We start from the raw sequence: 18,204 nt of genomic DNA, 5'->3' as shown, positions 1-18,204 counted from the left end.
TAGATACATTTTGTCATTGTCGTTGTCATCATCACTTTTTATCATCATTATTAATTATTATTATTATTGATGACAAAATAATTATTGAGACATTATACATATTATTGAGGGAATGATTTTGGAGTCCTGCTTGTACCAGAGCTTTTTTGAGTAGCAACAACACTTAATTAGCCCTTCAGTGGATGCACTTGTTTGGTTGGATATTGGTTGTTATTTTAAGCATTGTGCTTTCATGTTCATTCTCATTACAGTTTTGTACCATGTTGTTTTTTCAAAGTCGGCGCAGGGAGTCTACTGGATTTAGCTTTTAGAGCAGAGAGTATTCAATTAATAATTCATCACGGTTTCTTTTGCTATATTGTAAAATTCAATATTCGGTCTTTAGCAAGCTCAAGTTTCAGAGGTACAACTTAATTTCACTATAAATCCTACTTTCTAGTGACCCTCTTGTGATGCCATACCTTTTAAAGTGAGTCACCCCCTTCTTGCTCTCCGTTTCCCACCACTCTCTCCATCCTCTAAGAGGAGCATGCTTTAAACTGCCATCTTAATCACCGCTGAGCACTATGGTGGACTGGAGAGGGGGGGACACACGACCTAAACCCAACGTTCTGCTGCTTCCTCTTCTGTTCAGCCCCTACAGCGATGAGGAGGGGTGGTTCATCCTTGTTTATGCATATCCCAGTGAATCATTGCCTAACAGCAAAAAACATTTATTTATAACTATACATTTATTATGTATTATTATTTATTAAGTTCATCCTCGACGCAGAGTGGGAAGTGGTATGCTGTATTTAATATTATTTCGACAGATTTAGAAAAGAAAAACTATGAAAAAGTAATAATAATCTAAAGTGGTGGTAACAAAATATTTGGTCCTTGGCGTGTAGACACACACGCACATGCACACACACACACACACAAACACACACACACACACGCACACAGATAAATCACACACTCAACTCATATGAACAAAGAGAGATACATGTGCAGCGCTTTTGCAAAAGACAAAGGACATACTATACTATTAATCTCACAAAAGATATTCACCAAGTCTCAGGCTGCTAGTCTCACAATTACCATCCATCATCATTTTGAGAAGTATGAGTCAGAATGATGCACTTTCCCTCACTCAAGACATGTGCACAGACATGTGGGCACACACACACACACACACACACACACACACACACACACACACACACAGGCACAAAGGCCTGTGGCTGTGTATGAACTATGAACTGCACACACTATTGCTATTGATGCACATATACATGTAACATATGCACACACACAATTTTTTTTTCAGTATTTGCAATTCCTTTTTTAGATTTACAAACCAGTATTCCCATTGTTTTTTTTACATGTAACATTGACTACAGCAGTTTCTACAGACACAACCCAAGGCCATACATGAGTCATTAGGTTTGTTTATGTGATTCCTAATTACGTGCATGTGGAGTTAAAAGCACCAACTAGAAGACATGTGATGTGGAAGAGAGAGAGAGTGAGAGCGCTCCAGAGAGAGAGAGAGAGAGAGAGAGAGAGAGAGAGGGAGAGAGAGAGAGGGCGAGAGAGAGGGCGAGAGAGAGAGAGGGAGAGAGACAGAGAGAGAGAGAGAGAGAGCGAGAGAGAGGGAGAGAGAGAGAGAGAGGGAGAGAGAGAGAGAGAGGGCGAGAGAGAGCCCAAACGTAAGGAAGTATTGCACACTGTTCACATCTCACATTGATGTGCCCGTGCATACACAGTCACACACAAGCATACACCCATTTGCACATTCGTACACAGAGACCAAAGCACACCCAAACGCTGGTGCGACATACACTCCTCTGCTTGACCACAAGTGCAGTGTCAACACGACAAACTTGGCAGCTTGCGGATGGACGATGGAGGAGGGGGGCAATGACGCAGGAGAACGGCTGAATAAGTATTGAGAGCTACACTAATGGAATTAAAGGTGACAGGACATGCATTGATTAGATAATATTGATCATGACTGATCACCTGGCCCAATGTATTGGTTAACCAATGCCCACAAGCAATATAAGCAAGCAAATGTTGTGTGCGCGTGGGTTATAATGTTTGTTACCACACAACAAAAAAGGGCCTTTCGATTTTTGATTAAAGATCACCCTGCAGTTTGTTTCAGTTAATTCATGTGCGGGGAAAGTATGTCGCAATTTGTGTTTGAAATTTTAGACCTAAAAAGCCAGTCAGATTCGTTTTTGGTTGCCGCGTTGCATTACAAAAACAAGTCCGATTCATAATTTGAAAAAAATTATAATCTTTCCTAAATCGATTTGCTACATAGTTTCCCAGCTGTAATTCTCTTAAAAAAGAAAATCATTTTAAATCAATTTGCTACGTACTTTCCTCACATGAATAAACCAAGGATGGCAACTGAAGCTGCTCTTTTAACAAACAAAAACACTGCAGGAAATAAGTGTTTGTGTGTGTGTGTGTGTGTGTGTGTGTGTGTGTGTGTGTGTGTGTGTCTGTGTGTGTGTGTGTGTGTGTGTGTGTGTGTGTGTGTGTATATATGCGTACAATGAGTTTGGGTGAGTGTGTTTTCCTCTCAGTGACACCTGCACGTGCGCGCCGGATGACATTGAGGCAGAATGAGTTTCCCACACCGTTTCCAGCCTCAGATCAATAACGTCACCCCTGGCATTAGCAGCCGCGTGGCCCTCTTTATGTGTTCCCCAAACAATGATGGAGTGGCCAGACAAAACACAGGGGATGTGCCACAAACACAACATGACGCACACAAACCTTGCCGCAACCACCCAGGGAACCAGGAATGAAGCAAGCATAAACACTCATGCTAAAACCACACACTCAGTAGACATACATTCACACAGATTCACTGCACAAACATGCACACACACACACACACACACACACATACACAGTCATGGCACACACACGTACACAGTCACGGCACACACACCCACAAACACACACACACACACACACACACACACGCTCAATCTGTACCACTGTCATGGTTCACACTCAACAAAATGTACATGAACGTCACCTGTAACCCGGTAAAGAAAATCGATCTAAAGTCTAAACCATATACAAAGCAATCACTCACCAGCGAAGAGCGGAATATACATTGTTTACATGTTGTAACCATGTTGTATCCATGACACAAACCATGTTTTTGTCCAGAAAAAGAGTGACAGATGAAAATCCTAATGATCCTCCCATCATTGCCTCAATACGCAGGGTGGGTTTGTTCCCTTCATTCAGTCTCTTTGAGACCATCCCTGTATTTATCTAGAAGCTCTCCATTTGTCCATCACTGGCTGCCATTGTGCTCCATGACCTTCAATTATTCAACCCCCTGTTGGGCATTTGGAGAGGATTTCAAATGAAGGCAGAATGTACACTAGTCTGGAGCCATTTTAAAATGGATGGCGTCATGTACAATGAAAAACGCCCAATGCTTTTTAACAGCATACAAATGTGGAGTACATTTTTGAAAAAGCTTTTGAAAAAACCCAACAAAAACAAAAACGACCAACAGGCAATCAATATCTCATTAAAACAATATCAGTCAGAGTTATATCCGTGGCATAGGGGGTCTTTGTTCTGATGTTTCGTTTTTACTTTTAGCTTCCTTCAGCATGGCGGGCATTATGGCCCCCGGCTGGCGCCTTACCCGTCCTTGAGGTGCCAATTCATTAGGAGACACAGAGGCAATCAATAAGTGCACTGTGAGCAGGACTGCATATCACTCAGCCCCACATATAGGAAGAGAGGCCAAAGGGAGGAACTGCAGCGCCGGGTACACGGTGGAAGAGAAACAGAGCAGAATGCATGCACGTGTGAGGGATAATTATGCGGCTAGGAAAGCACTGCTCTGCAACCATGTTGACACACCGATGCAAAAAAACTGTCTGCTAGTTATTTTGCATTAACTTCCCATAAAATCCCTATAAAAGGCCTGCCCACAGTTTTCTTGCCTCTTTCCTCTTTTGTGCACAATAAAATCAAATTTGACTGTGTTTCTGTGCTAAATACAGATTTTACGGATTTTAAGTGATGTATAATATCGTGAACAATCACTAAATGAATACCCCGTTGGTACCATTGGAATTTATCCCTTGGCTAAAATGGTTACTTTCATGTGAAACAAATATTATTTTAAGAGAGACAGGCAGACAGACAGGGAGACAGTATGACAGACCCCTGATTAGCTCTCAGGGTATTTCATAAGAGAACAAAACAGACATGAACAGAAAGGGACGAGGGTACCTCAGCGATGTGTACACAACCACACACTGTGAGTATAAAGCCTACACACAGACACACATACACACAATTACATAACGACATGCCTAAACATATGTCAATACGAACATTGCACATTTGAAAAATATTCATCCATTTTTATTTGGATGAGTCAGATGTGTGCATGCATGCCCCCTCACACCTCTGGGGGAAATCCCCAGGGCAAAGGGTGTCCCTTTCCCTTGTCTGCGTTGTTTTTCCCGGCCTCCATCGACCGCCCATAGATCAATAGGATCCAGGGGAAACAGGTTTATGTTCCTAGCCTCAGGAAAATGCTGTTGTATTAATAGCAGCCTTTAGATTCTGTTTTCTTTGAATGCTCAAAACAGACGCCTTTTCTTAAAATGCAATTATCGTCCTCTTTCTAAGTGTTTTACTGGTCAGTTGAGGGTTATATTTTGTATTATGTACTGCGGTGTGATACGAAAGGCAAAGGTAGGCAATGTCATGGTTAAGAAAAATCTTTGGTTCTGTCCGTATGGTCTTGGTCAAGTTCTCATTGTGGGTTTGAAAACTTCAGCTCCTAGATCTGTAGGTGTTGCTCCCAAAATATTTACCCATTTAATATGAGTACAAAGTGACCATTACCTCTAGAGAACACAATAATAAACTATGCACTAGCTAGCTGTCAAAAAAAAGAGTGCTACAAGATGTGCGGCACAGAATATTTCGCAGAATGTAATACAATTTTGATCCAGATTGTATATGATGAAAAAGAAATTGAATCAAGTTTTGTACACCAAATGAGTCAGATGTGAACATCGGTGATACTACGCGATGACTATAAATCGTATTATTGAATTCAGAAGAGGAAGGGATATGCAGCTAAAATAAGCAGTAAGATGGCGAGGATTTGAATGAGACATAACCTTAAAAAAAATCTTCTAACAGAATACCCATTAGCCCACGGGGAATGTCAAGGAAGGACTGTATGCAAACACTAAGACAACATTGCATAAATAGCTGCTATCGTATCCCAACATACAGGTTTAGGGAGCTCATTAATCACAGCTCTGAACACGATGTAGGAGGCGAAGGGGAACCAAACGATAAACCTTCCTCACCTATCTGGGATTCTGGGCTGAAGCAAGTGGAGCCATAAGCTACTCTGTTCAGGTTATGAAGACGCTGTTTCTAATTAGTTAAAATGAGTCCCAAGTTGTTCTCACTTGTTGAGCCAATCAGAACCAACAGTGGACTCTTTTCACAGAGGGGTCATTGTACCCAGCCTCATAACACTAAGGATGGGTCTGCTCCTTTGATTTACCAGGCAATGGGTATTAGACTTATCTTCACTAGTCTAGTGTACTACCTGTAGCCTGGATCATCAAAGGAACAGCCCCATAATTAGTGTTACGAGCGACACCTCTGTTGGTCCTATGATGACATATCTGAGAGTCCCAACCGATATCTGTAAAACCCTAAAATCCCCTGGTGTTCAACATTCACAAACCAAATTGTTTGGGGTTTTTACCACATTTAAATGTACAATCATAATAACTTGTTTCCAGCGGTTACATTGCCAATCATCATTCATGTTTTGTCCAACTCATTACTACCTAACCCTAACTCTACATACATGAACAAAGCACGATGCATGTAAATAACGTTACCACGGCTGTTTCTATCCTTTGAGGCTTGGGTCTCTGACAATCTGCCAGTAGAAGTCCAGAATGATTCCCTTCCTTTGCGAAGAAAGCGGCAATGAAAGTCCTGTGCTCTGCTACACACTGCAGGAGAACATTTTGGGTTTCAAATGCGGGGGAAAGATCATAACAAGACAGCCAGCTATAAGGGGAGGCTATAATCGAGAAGTACCGTTGCTACCTAGCCAGGGAACCATATGAATCTCGCAAGCTCCTGCTCCATTTGCTCTGCAGATAAGGACCGGCTCCCCTCCAATAAAAAAAGATTTCTTCCCGGTACGAAATAGACCGACCAATCACAACCATTTATCTAATGTGAGGCTGGATAAAAATGGCTGCTGCTGATGTAGAACAGCCGGTTGATTCCGCTATTGAGACAGTATTAAACGTACTGGATGGCCTATTTTCAATAAAAGAATAATAACAACTGCACTTAAAACCTTTGTGGAGAAGATAGGATATTTTTCTCTTTTTTCTGTCGCTCAGTACAGCGTCACTCGTTTCATTGTATGATTGGTTGTAGGCCTATACAATTGCTTCAAGAGGCATTTTTATATGCGCCCATAGGTGACACCCCTTTGAAATAAAACATTAACGGAGAGGTTTCAGAGCACAAGCTGGTGACAGATCAGAAAGGTCTCAGACAGTCCAGGAGGGGACAGCTGCCAAACACAAACATGTGCAATTGCATCAATGTGCGGCTTTGTAAATGCGCTCACCTTACTCTTCTGTAAAACATAAAAAGTAACCCATAAAAAATCCTGTTTGACAATAGATGGGGCTGTCACTTAGATTTTTCTAAAGGGTTCAGAAAAATACTTCCCAAATGTAGCTCTATAGCCAGAGCTTGGAGTCCTTTTCTGTAATGTTATAGAGATAGCTTGGCTACATCACTCTGCTATGCTCCACTGCTGCACATATGCTCCAAGCTGTTTTTCCAAAAGTGGACTACCTGGGCTTTTTTTTAAGCAATAGCGCAGCACTTTAGTACCCATCCACACTAATACACATAAGTTGTGCATTCTCTAGGCTCCAAATGGAGCTCTTGGCTTTGCTAGCACATCCTTATTTATTCAGTTTTTCCAGCACTTAATCCTTTATAATGATGACAGTGGACATGCCTGTGTCAACTGTCTCTTTTTGCATTTATTTTTAACCAAGAATAGCGAGAACACACTTGGGCTGGAAACTTCTTTTCAAAACCAAGAAATTACAGTTAAAATAACAGCATTATTCACTCAGGACTGTGTATGACACACAATGGCACCTTCTGTGTCACATTCACATCATAGGTTTAATGCATGTTATTGTATGCTTATCCTGTTAATAGCAGTTAAAGTCCACAGGAACATACTACTGCCCCTTAAATACAAAAAAAGCATCTAACAGATGTGTGACAGAAGGCATTTTATACATTTTTATAATCGTGGCCTTCCTTAAAAGATAAAAGCTTTGAATTTGGCCTTACACTATCATGACACTCACTCGCTCCACCCGTAGTAACATAATCGTACTGCAACAATTCACTTCCCCATTATAAAGACTCATTCCCACATGTTGTTCAAATGGCTAGCTAGCGGCTACCTAACATGTTTTTTCTGTGGAGAAATATTCCTGAAACATGGAAGGGGTGAAATGTGAGATGCCTAGCTGAGCATCTCAAAATCATAAAAAAAAAGCCTTTCACTAGGGTTAGTGCTTTTGTGAGACGATGGATTGTTGCAGCACAATGGGAGACCCATTTAGGCATTTTTGTTAACCCGAGTGATGACATCCCCTTTCATTCCTCCTCCTTTGGCATCATGACTGCAGCGGATGAAAAAAATACTTAATTCTTACTAGTGAGGAACTTGGCTACATGGTCAGCCCAGCAAACACGTAACAGATAGAAGACACAGTTGAATAAGATAGGGGCCATGAAATAAACCACATAATCTAGACAGAATTCAATAAATTCAAGGGTCGGTGGTGTCAAAAGTTGAAAAATAACTGCTATATTGGTTGAATGCAAACTTGGAACATGCATTTTAGACAATGGTGGTTACTGCAGCATTTGAACATGAAAGTAGCAAAATATTTCCCAAAATGTAACAAAAAAGTGGAAATGAATTGTTACTTGCATTCATTGGGCATACATGTTAGAGATGTAGTACATGAAATATGTTCAATAGAAAATAAAGGCACATGATTAGGCCTACATTGGGGGAACTAACAAATATATCCAAATCTATCAATGGCTTAATTTTGGGAACGATAAATCTATGTATCCCATCTGGCTCAGTTCAATACTTTGAATCTGACTCAGAGATGTCAACAAAGTCTATAATTTGTTTGATGTATTCCCCAAGTACACTGGTAATGATGGCTGGTGAAATCCTTTGCGAGATGGAGATACTTAACTCTTGTGCTCCCCCAGTGGCCACATTTAAATTAGCTAAATGATTATTGTACGTCCTGCAAAAGAGTTGACCTTCATACAGCTCAAGCAAGACACTGCAGTGAAAGAAAATAAATGTCAAAAAAAAGTCATTGCTTGAATTGTATTTTGATCAAGGTTGTCCGTTGCAAAATATTATAAAAAATAATTCTAAATAGTTGTAGTTTTTGGTTAGTGCAGTTTAATAAGATTGGACAGCCAAACGTATAAACAAGAGAGAGAGAGGGGAAATGGGGCATATGAGCACTTGGTGCTGAAAACCAATGACACACTTAAGAATCAATTTCTACCCAAGGTGTTAATAATTAATGAGGACAATTCTCCAGCTCCCCTATTAGTCATGCTTTTTTTGCTACTGGGTTTCCCCAAAAGCCCAATAATGCTGGATTAACCCAGACAGTTAATTCAAAACCATGTGCTGTAAAACCCTTTGTGGCGAGACCAGAACTTGTGAAAGCGTGTCAAACCGCAAGCTATGGATGCTATGAATCCATGTTGCTTTTTTTCTGTGGGAATGTACAATACTACAGTAATAAAAACTACACTTGAAAAGAAATCGTTTTGTTTAACAAATCTTGGTAAATATTCAACATTGGATGTAAAAGAGACCTGAACAATATTGTATGCAATGCATTCATTCATGTTAAGGAATTTGCAGATATACAAACGTGACCCACTTTGAAACGTTTTGGAGTAAGTTTGTTTTACCTTTGGAATATGATGACAGATATGTAGGTAGTGTCTACATGGGGTATGGCTCTTTCAACTACAACCACAACAGCGTGTGTCAAGCAAAGGATTCATGTTAAAATACGCCCCGGGAAACCCTTACACTCATTCTGAATATGATTTGAGTATAAAAGTCAGTACTTCACACATACTGAGCAACACTGTGTCATAGAAAGGGGGGTACTCTATTTTGACCTTTTATATTTTATGTCCGGGGCAAACACAATGCTCTCTGGGCTGAGTTAGGTGACTCTAAATATTAAAACCATGTACCAGTCTCCTTAGTCTCCATGGAAACAGCATCATAAACCGCTACGCTCCTCAGACTAATTCAGGTAAACAAACTGTGACGGTCCCAGAAAAAAAACATCTCGGAGGCTAAAATAAAAAGTGGGACACGTTGCAAATAGGTGCTGATTTTAATACCTTGATGTCAACATGATTATACAAGAGAAAATTAACCAATATACAGGAGTTGTATGTCCAATAGAAAATTGTATTTATTATACTTTCCAAGATACATTCTATTCATTGTAATGTCGATAAACACTCATAATTTTAACTTAACAAATACCTTTAATAAGGACCAGATATTGTTGATAAAATAACCTCTGAAATAGAACTTGACTTGACAACATAACTTGAAACTAAATTCAAAAATAAAATTATTTTAAGCCATCATGATATTTTTTTTTGACTAATATTGCACATGGTTTTAAAATGATTCCGTCCAAATCTTCCCAATTTAAAACAATTTAATAGACACACATTTTTTTTTGAAAAACGTTTGATCTCTTTTAATCCTTCATTCTCTGACATAATCTGCAATTGTATCCATTCATGTCAACAACCCAGAACTATATCAAGTTTAATACACATTTATTTTGGTTGCATAATGTTTAATAAGAAACCTTTTACAAGATACTGCAGGAGATATAAGAATAGAAGAGAACTACCGTGAACTTCACAAACATGGCTGGCCACCTGATCCTCTACCGTGACCATGTGAGAGATGACCATTATCTCACTCCTGTCCATCGCAAAGGGGCATTTCTTCGACAAACTTAGAGAGAACTAAATAAAACAAAACAGAAACACAACCTTGAAGTAACAGAGCAGTTCCTTTGGGTGTAGCGAGCACTTGGGCCTTAATTAGCTTGAGATGCCACCTCGCTATGAAGTCCTTTTCAACCTTATATTTTTACTATTTCTTCTTTTTGTTTAAATAGTACCAATAACTCTTTAAATAATCCTGCATAGAAAAATAAATTAATTATGTGGTTTAATTCTTTACTTTACTACGAATTGATAGCTGATGGGGGAGGGGTTGTATCGCAGATTTAGTCATATTGGCCTTTTTGACCGCTAAATCTGGGTTTAAGTCTCTGAAAGATGAACACTTGCATTTGAGTGTGATATTTTTTGTCATTCCTTGTATTTTACAAACCAGTCCCACTTATACAAATAATGTAAGACTTACAAAATAAATTCCATGTTACGCTTACATGGCAAGCAGCTCTTTTTTTTCTTGGGTTTTTGTTTTTCTGTTTTTTTCAGAAACAATGTCCTCTGACAGTGTAAGTGTCATTATTATTTCACCCAAAACAGACAAGTAAGTAGCAATTGCAGAGAAACACAACTCCATTCAGAAGAGACGTTATTAAACATGGCTCTTTACACAATGAGAACGAGTTGAGTTGATCATTCCAGAGTTTCTCCAAGTGCCTTCATCACAGACCCCTCAGTGTAGTCTTCCTGTACACCCCATAGAACAGAGCACATACACATTATCCAGGCAAGATGGCGTAGGGTCTTCAGGCGACTCCGAAGAGAATGATAGATTCCCCCTCCCCCCTTATGAATCATTGTCCCCTGCAAATTAAGAACAAAAGGGTATCCACCGAGTCAACAATTCTCCACTCTCTGAAATCTGCCAAGTTGTAACGATTCCCACCACGGGAAAAACAATTACCCCGTTCCTTTTTTTTTATCAGGGTTCAAGATGTTGCTCTGAAGCACTGTTTTCAAGACCCTTCAATTTGGTTGGAAAAAAAGGAGAAAAAAAGAAAACAAAAAAATTAAAAAGTACCCATTTCAATAGCAGCAAAAATACAATGCCTTTTTATGCTTTTATGGGTGTCCTGCGATCAATTGTGTGAAATTCGTACACATACTAACCATGGCATGGATGATCCAAGTGTCTTATACTGTGAAATACATCCGCGCTGAATGCTAGTGATAGCCTTGTAGTGTGGAGCCATTTTGTCCGTTTCTGCATTGGTCATTAAGGATTCTCAGAAGGCACTTTGTTTGTGTGTGTGTGTGTGTGTGTGTGTGTGTGTGTGTGTGTGTGTGTGTGTGTGTGTGTGTGTGTGTGTGTGTGTGTTTGTGTAAGTGGGGGTGGGACTCTCAATCTGGCTATATGGTTGCAAAGATAATTATCTGTAACTGTGTCTGTTGGTGTGTGTGCGCGTTAGTGTTAGTGTCTTTGTCTGTGCACATGTTTGTGTGATCACAAAAATGCACAGAATCAAGCACAACCATCCCTACATTTTACTAAGTGCAGTCTGCTCCTCCAGCACCTGCAGGTAATCAGGTGTTCCTTGGAGCTTGGCTTTCAGCTCATAATACTCACTTTTTCTCTGCTCCACCACGATCTTACTGTGGTTCCCTCCTATCAGGGACGACTTCTTCATCTTTTTATCAGGTTTCTCTGGGTAGCGGATTTCAAACCCGCCCATCCCTATGCTGTTGAAATCTCGTTTGCTGTCCAGGAAGTTCTGGAGGAACATGTTGGATTCCCGGCCGGGGAGGAACTCCTCTAGCTCGTCGATGGTGCTGAGGCGCTTGTTGCGCTCCAGTGTGGACAGCGAGTCCTTATCCTTGTCGGCACAGTTGCGCAGGATAATCTTCTGCCGCTGAGAGTCGGCGAACTTGAAGCCGGCGTCCAGGTCCGAAGAGCGTCCGATCCCGCAGGTGTGGCTCTTACCGATGTGCTCGATGGTCTGAGGGATGAACGTCTCACCGCCCAGGTCGTCTCCAGGGACGCAGCCCTTTTTGCCCGACTTGTGGCTGTGCCGTCTCAGCTGCAGCGACATGGATCCACACTCGGGCCCCCCAAGCCCCTCCTGCCTCCCAGCAGGCTTCTTGTTCCGCCGAAGGACGAACACCAGCAGGCAGAAGGCCACGAACACGGTGAGGATGAGGACAACGAGGATGCTGAGGATCATGATGGAGAGCGGGACAGGGCCCCCGGGCGGGGCTTTACCCACCCCGGCCGGGGAGAGGGACGTTAAAAGAGGGGTGGAGCTGGTGAAGATGACGGGAGGCCTGGCGATGAGCTTCGGGCAGAGGATCTCATTTTTCAGGAGGCGCAACTCGATGTTGGAGAACTGCACAGGGGAGGCACATTTCACCTCCTTGGCAGCCACGCCATCGCTCAACTTCTCCAGCCAGATTTTGAGGGCAACCAGATCGCAAGAACACTCCCACGGGTTCCCTTCAAGGTCGATCTGGGTCAATGACCGCAGCTGATCCAAGACACCGCTCACTGGCAGTGTCATGAAGTGGTTGTTTTTCAGATTCAGTCTGGCCAATGAGACACCGGCGAATATGTAGGCAGGCAGACTCCGGAGCACATTGTTGTTTAGATAAAGCAGTTGCAAGTTCGGCATGGAATCAAATGTTCCCGCCAGGATTTCCTTGATGACATTGTATTCCAGATATAGATACTGCAAATTTGTGAGACCCAAAAACATCTCTGGGTGTAACTGTTCAAGCTGGTTTCCATTTAAATACAGCCTTCTCAGGTTTGTCAGGTTAGCAAACACACCTTTCTGGACGGTAGCGATTTGATTGCTGCCCAGGTGCAACAGATCCAAGCCCTCGAAGCCTTGGAAATCCACTGGACTGATGTCGCGAATGTAATTTCCACTCAGGTGGAGCTTCTTGGCATTGGGGGGTTTAGGGATGAGATCCGATAAATTGTTGACGTTCCTCTCCTGGCAACTGACACTGATACCAAAATCGGAGGGATGGGCCTTACAAGTGCAGGGCTGAGGGCATGATAGTGGGGGAGTCCGCGTCTGATAAGAAACAATCTGGCCGGTTCTACCAAAGGGAGGCAAACCGGCTACAATGCCATTACCGTATATCTTAGACGGGTCAGTGGACTTTGGCGCTTTTGTGATGAGGGTGGCCACAGTGGTAGGGGACATGTTCGAAGGTGACTGGCCGTGTTCGGGCGGCACTGGGGGCATCCGGACGTCAAAGTCACTACCCGTCCCCAGGGGACAGAGCTCCTGCTTGTTGGTTTCCTTCAGCAGTCTCCCGTACAGGTCACTAGGTGTTTCACAGATCGCCTCGCCAATAAAAATGTTATAGGGCATGTTTTCCAGCCATGCCTTGAGTGGCGCCAAGTCACACGTACAGTTCCAGGGGTTGTCGTCCAGCTGCAGCTCCACGATGCGACCGATGTGCTCCAGAACGCCCAGATACGGGAGCTTCTGGATCCGGTTCCCCCTTATATCCAGGTGTGTGAGCGACGCAAACCGGAATATGTTGTCTGGAAGTAACTGTATGAGGTTGTCATTCAGGATGACCACTTTGAGCCTGTGCAGCTTGTTAAAGGCCCCCTTTTCAATGTACTTGATCAGGTTGTAGTCGGCCTGCAGGTACTCCAGGCTCTCGATGCCCTGGAAGGTGTCCGCTCGGAGCACCTTCAGCTCATTGTTGTTGAGGTGGAGCTGCTTCAGCGCGCTCAGCCCCGCGAAGGCGCCGCCCTCGATGTTCTGCAGCTTGTTGTTGCCCAGCTGCAGCGAGACAGCGTGGGTGAAGTTGAGGAAGGAGTTGGGGTACAGAATGATCAGGACGTTGTTCTGAAAGTTGAGGTGGTAGAGGGACGAGACGGGCGGGATCAGCTGCGTCGGCCGGTAGACGGTGATTTTGTCACAGTTGACGTACAGCACATTCTCCACGGACATGCAGGAGCACACGCTGCAGGTCTCCACCATCAGGTCCGAGGAGGACGGGTCCGCCATTGGATATCCATCCAAGGAGGTGGGGGAGGAGACGGAGGAGGCCAGGGAGCCGGAGATGGACGAAGAACAGGCCACCAGCAGAAGTACAAGCAGCATCTCGCCGGTTAGAATTCCTCCCCCAGAAAACCATTTAGTAACCTTTTGGAGGGAAAAAGAAATAGGAAAATAAAAAAAGGCACACATGCATGTGTGCCAACACACACACGGACACACACACACACACACACACACACACACACACACACACACACACACAAACACAGACAAACAAACATACACACACATCCATATGCAGCTTAAATGTGCCTCCTCATGAATGTAAAACAAGACAGACGTGTGTCAAAATGTAGCATAATCAAATTAATCACCGAAAAAATACCAAGAATTAAAACACACATGTTTAGAATGTATTAATCATGTGTCTGTTGCCATCTAGTTGTTAAAATGAGTACAATACTTTTCACTTTAATTATTGATTTTTAGATGCTGTAGCACAAATGTATTATGTAAATAAACAATCTTCATCACATATTTGGCTGAAGATTATAACATTTTGTTGAGGTAGACATTTAGCCACATATTAATTTATCCCAGGCCTGAGCAATATATATGCTTTTTACTGATGAGAAGTCATCTATATTTAAGGCTAATCCAGGTGGCTAAATATTTTGAAATCAATAATTGTCCATTTCAAAATATGTCAAGATCCAAAGCGAGGATTTTTCCTTGGCTGTCCTACCTTAAGAGATCTCTCTTGTTTTCTGGGCAAATAAAGACGCACACTACTTCTTTAACGTGATATTTGATTTGCTGTATGGCCAGCATCACCCAAGTCGTGATGGTTAACATAAGGGACTAAAATATCGAGAGGGTCGCCTATATCTGGAGACGTTGAACGACTTGCTGGTAGGCTATGTGGAGAGGCTCAAAGACGAATGACACCAGGAACCGCGTTGGCCCTAGCTGCTCCTAATCGCATTAGTCACCAATCGAAGACCATGCTATAGTATCAATAGAAAAACAGGAAAACTTGTGGCTCATTGTTTTTAATATTCTTTTGAAAGAAGGAGGCTTAAGAAATGGAATAGAGTTAATTTGTGGAGACTTACCCAAAGCGTAGACGGTAATGCTTGTGGCTCGGAGAGACACGGGGCAGCCGTGACAAGCCATGGAGGAGATTGCTGCAGATATGAGTCCCCAATTGAAACGATCTACCGGCAGTTAAGGGTGCAACAAGGGTGCAACGAGGCTACAGAGGAGGCTTCCTTCTCTATGCAGCCCAGCGCGCACGGCTCCGGTTTCACCCGATGCGTCGCCTGCTGACAGGCTCTTCTTGTTTGGAGAAATTACCCTTCTCGTTGTACAGTCCCCAAGGTTGTTGTACTACCTCCATGGGAGAGCATTCATTCGGTTACTGGAACGGATAGAGACAAATAGAGAGAGAGGGAGAAGTGAGAGGGAGAGAGATAGAGAGAGAAGAGAGAGAGCGAGGGGGGTCGGGGGGGGGGGGTAGAGAAGACGAAGAGCGATCCGGACTCTGCTGCTACTGATCTTGGCAGTGAGTCCAATGATTCCAAAGCTTCAAAAACGCGTAAAGGCAATCGGTGATCAAATGAAATAAGTCCGTCATTCTGGATGAGGTTTCAGGGGTCGCTGGGATGGGGGAAATAAACCTGAATGAGCGAGAGGAATCGAGAAAAAAAAAGATCTTCAACTTGCTTGATCTGAACGTGGTTCAACTAACCCACGATGATCCAGTGAAGAGATGCTGGCTTTCCAGAACACGACGCATGGAGCTCGCCTCGCCTTGAGGTCTTGGCTGAAGTTGTGCAACGACGCAAGTGTTCACGGATAAAGCAGCATAGCTCTTCATCACATTGCCATGGGATTCTGTTTTCCCGATACAAGTCCAAGCATCTCGCCTCAGCAGCAGACAGTGATCTACCGGTGCGGTGGGTTTCCTCAGTGGATAGAGAGTAGAGGTACCGGTCCGATGATGGTGGAGACCCCGTTCTCCATCCTGTAACTGGTGAGGGAGCCAACTAATGGATTGAAAAAATACGAACAGGCTTTTTGGTGGAGCTGAAGCAATTTTTCTTGTCGCAGAAAAAAAGGCGGAAACTGCGAGCACAACAGGAGAGAGAGAAGGAGAGGGCGAGAGGGGGGTGAGTGAGGGAGAGAAATAGAGAGAGAGAGAGAGAGAGAGAGAGAGTGAGAGAGAGAGAGAGAGACTGCACAACCGGTGCGTAAAAATGAATAATGCAGTTATTTAGCAGAGTCTGTTACGGGCAGGTCGTTGTAAAGCCCGCTTTTCTTTTCCATTTTCCCAAAAGCAGGTAAAACCTGTCGTTGGCAAATTGTAATTGATAGATCCAAAGTCCAAACGGGAAGGCAGGAGCGCGCAGAGCGAGTGTCAGTGTCGGGGCTCACGGTGCTGCTGCTCTCTGCAGCCGCGGATCTCCACACAACTAAGACGCGGGGAAAGGAGGACGCAGACGCAGAGGAAAGGGGAGGAGTGATGAGAGGGAGGCGGGTGAGAGAGATAGAGAATGCGCTAAAGCGAGAGGAGAGAGGGGGAGAGGGAGAGAGAGGGAGAGGGAGTGAGAGAGAGAGAGAGAGAGAGAGAGAGAGAGAGAGAGAGAGAGAGAGCGGGAGAGAGAGAACGGGTGACGAAGGCTACAGACCGAAATAAAGAAAATACTTCAGTCTCCCCAAACGGACATGGTTTCTTTGGTCTTTTTGCGATACAAGCCTGTATTATTTATTGAAATAACGGGCAGATTCATCTCAGGACTTGAAGGAATGCCGGCCTTGAAGCACTTTTTTTTTTGTTACCGCAACACCTCCGGAAGGGACAACTAAAGTAACCTCTCGTCTCGCCGAGAGACTGTAGCTCTGTAAGCCAGAGGCTCAGACTCCTGATGGGGAGGAGAGGGTTTAAAACCCGGCAGCACGGGAGCGCGCATGTGAGCGGCATTCTAAATAGATCGGCGGGGGGTGTGGGGGGGTTATTATTCAAGAGTGCTGCAGTCAGTTGGGCAGAGAGAGAGAGAGAGAGAGAGAGAGAGATGGTTCATTCCGCCGAGAGGATCAGGGCGAAGACGAAATGAGACCAGAGCGCGCGGACTCTGTAGTAGAAGCTGTCACTAGAGAATGAGGAGAGCGGGTGATAGATGTAAAGGGATAAAAAAAAAAGAAGAAGAAGTGGAGGAGACGCAGTGTCGAGTAAATGTGCCGCAGAGAGAAGCGCCTGACAGGGGGTGGTCTCCCGGAGCAGCAGCCCCCCCGCGTCGTCGCTCCCCTGACAACAGGTGCGCATCTCCAACCTTGAGGGTCGGAACGCACAATGGACCGAGAAAGCCGCTCGGATTGCATTCTTCCGTCAACCAGCCCCCGCACAATGGACCGAGAAAGCCGCTCGGATTGCATTCTTCCGTCAACCAGCCCCCGCACTTAGTTGGGATGGCTGATGACGCCGATGTGGCTCCAGCCCTGCGTGATGAGCAGGGGTATTCATAGGTCCCCTAAAATGATTGATCAAATTAGATGGTCGATTCAATCAGGTTAATTGGGCCAGCATATGTCGATAGTGTTGCAGTGGATTTGTTAAGCTGTTGGCTATATTTGGCTCAAGGGGACGTTATTGTTTAAAACGTTTTGTTTTAATCAGCTTTAATCTAATTGTGTCATCACATGCTAAGATGTGAGAGCCCATGTGTCTTCAGCAATAGACATATCTGGAAGAATATATCTCCTATATCTCATAACGCAGACTGCAGAGTCATTTGTTTGACTCTCTGGATTGTCTGATCAAAGTCTGGATGTGAATCCTTCTACTGCACACGTGACACTGTCAGATCTTTTAAATCACATGGCCTGAACGTATCATAAAACCCTTGCTGTGTTGTGAAATAATACACGCCTTCCAGTAGAACGGCTGCTATAGACTTGATGAAATTTTGAGACATGCTAAGTTACACCAGCCCTCTGCCTTGATTTATAATGGAATCTGCATCATTTGAGTGTATGTGTGTGTTTGTGTATTTGT

General features: G+C 43.5%; 1 protein-coding gene across 1 annotated transcript; it reads right to left on the bottom strand.

Annotated features, from left to right (window-relative positions):
* Positions 1-11,663: 11,663 nt before the first annotated feature.
* Positions 11,664-14,291, bottom strand: slitrk4 (SLIT and NTRK-like family, member 4; the record flags this gene model as incomplete). Its single annotated transcript, XM_079744514.1, has 1 exon — positions 11,664-14,291. Exon 1 carries the CDS (start codon positions 14,250-14,252, stop codon positions 11,664-11,666), a length of 2,589 nt encoding a protein of 862 aa, XP_079600640.1. The 5' UTR covers positions 14,253-14,291.
* Between the last annotated feature and the right edge of the window lie 3,913 nt (positions 14,292-18,204).

This window comes from Pollachius pollachius (assembly GCF_949987615.1).
Source record: "Pollachius pollachius genome assembly, chromosome: 10".
Lineage (NCBI taxonomy): Eukaryota > Metazoa > Chordata > Actinopteri > Gadiformes > Gadidae > Pollachius > Pollachius pollachius.
Note: the sequence above shows the minus strand (reverse complement) of the source record. Positions and strands in the feature narration are given on the sequence as shown.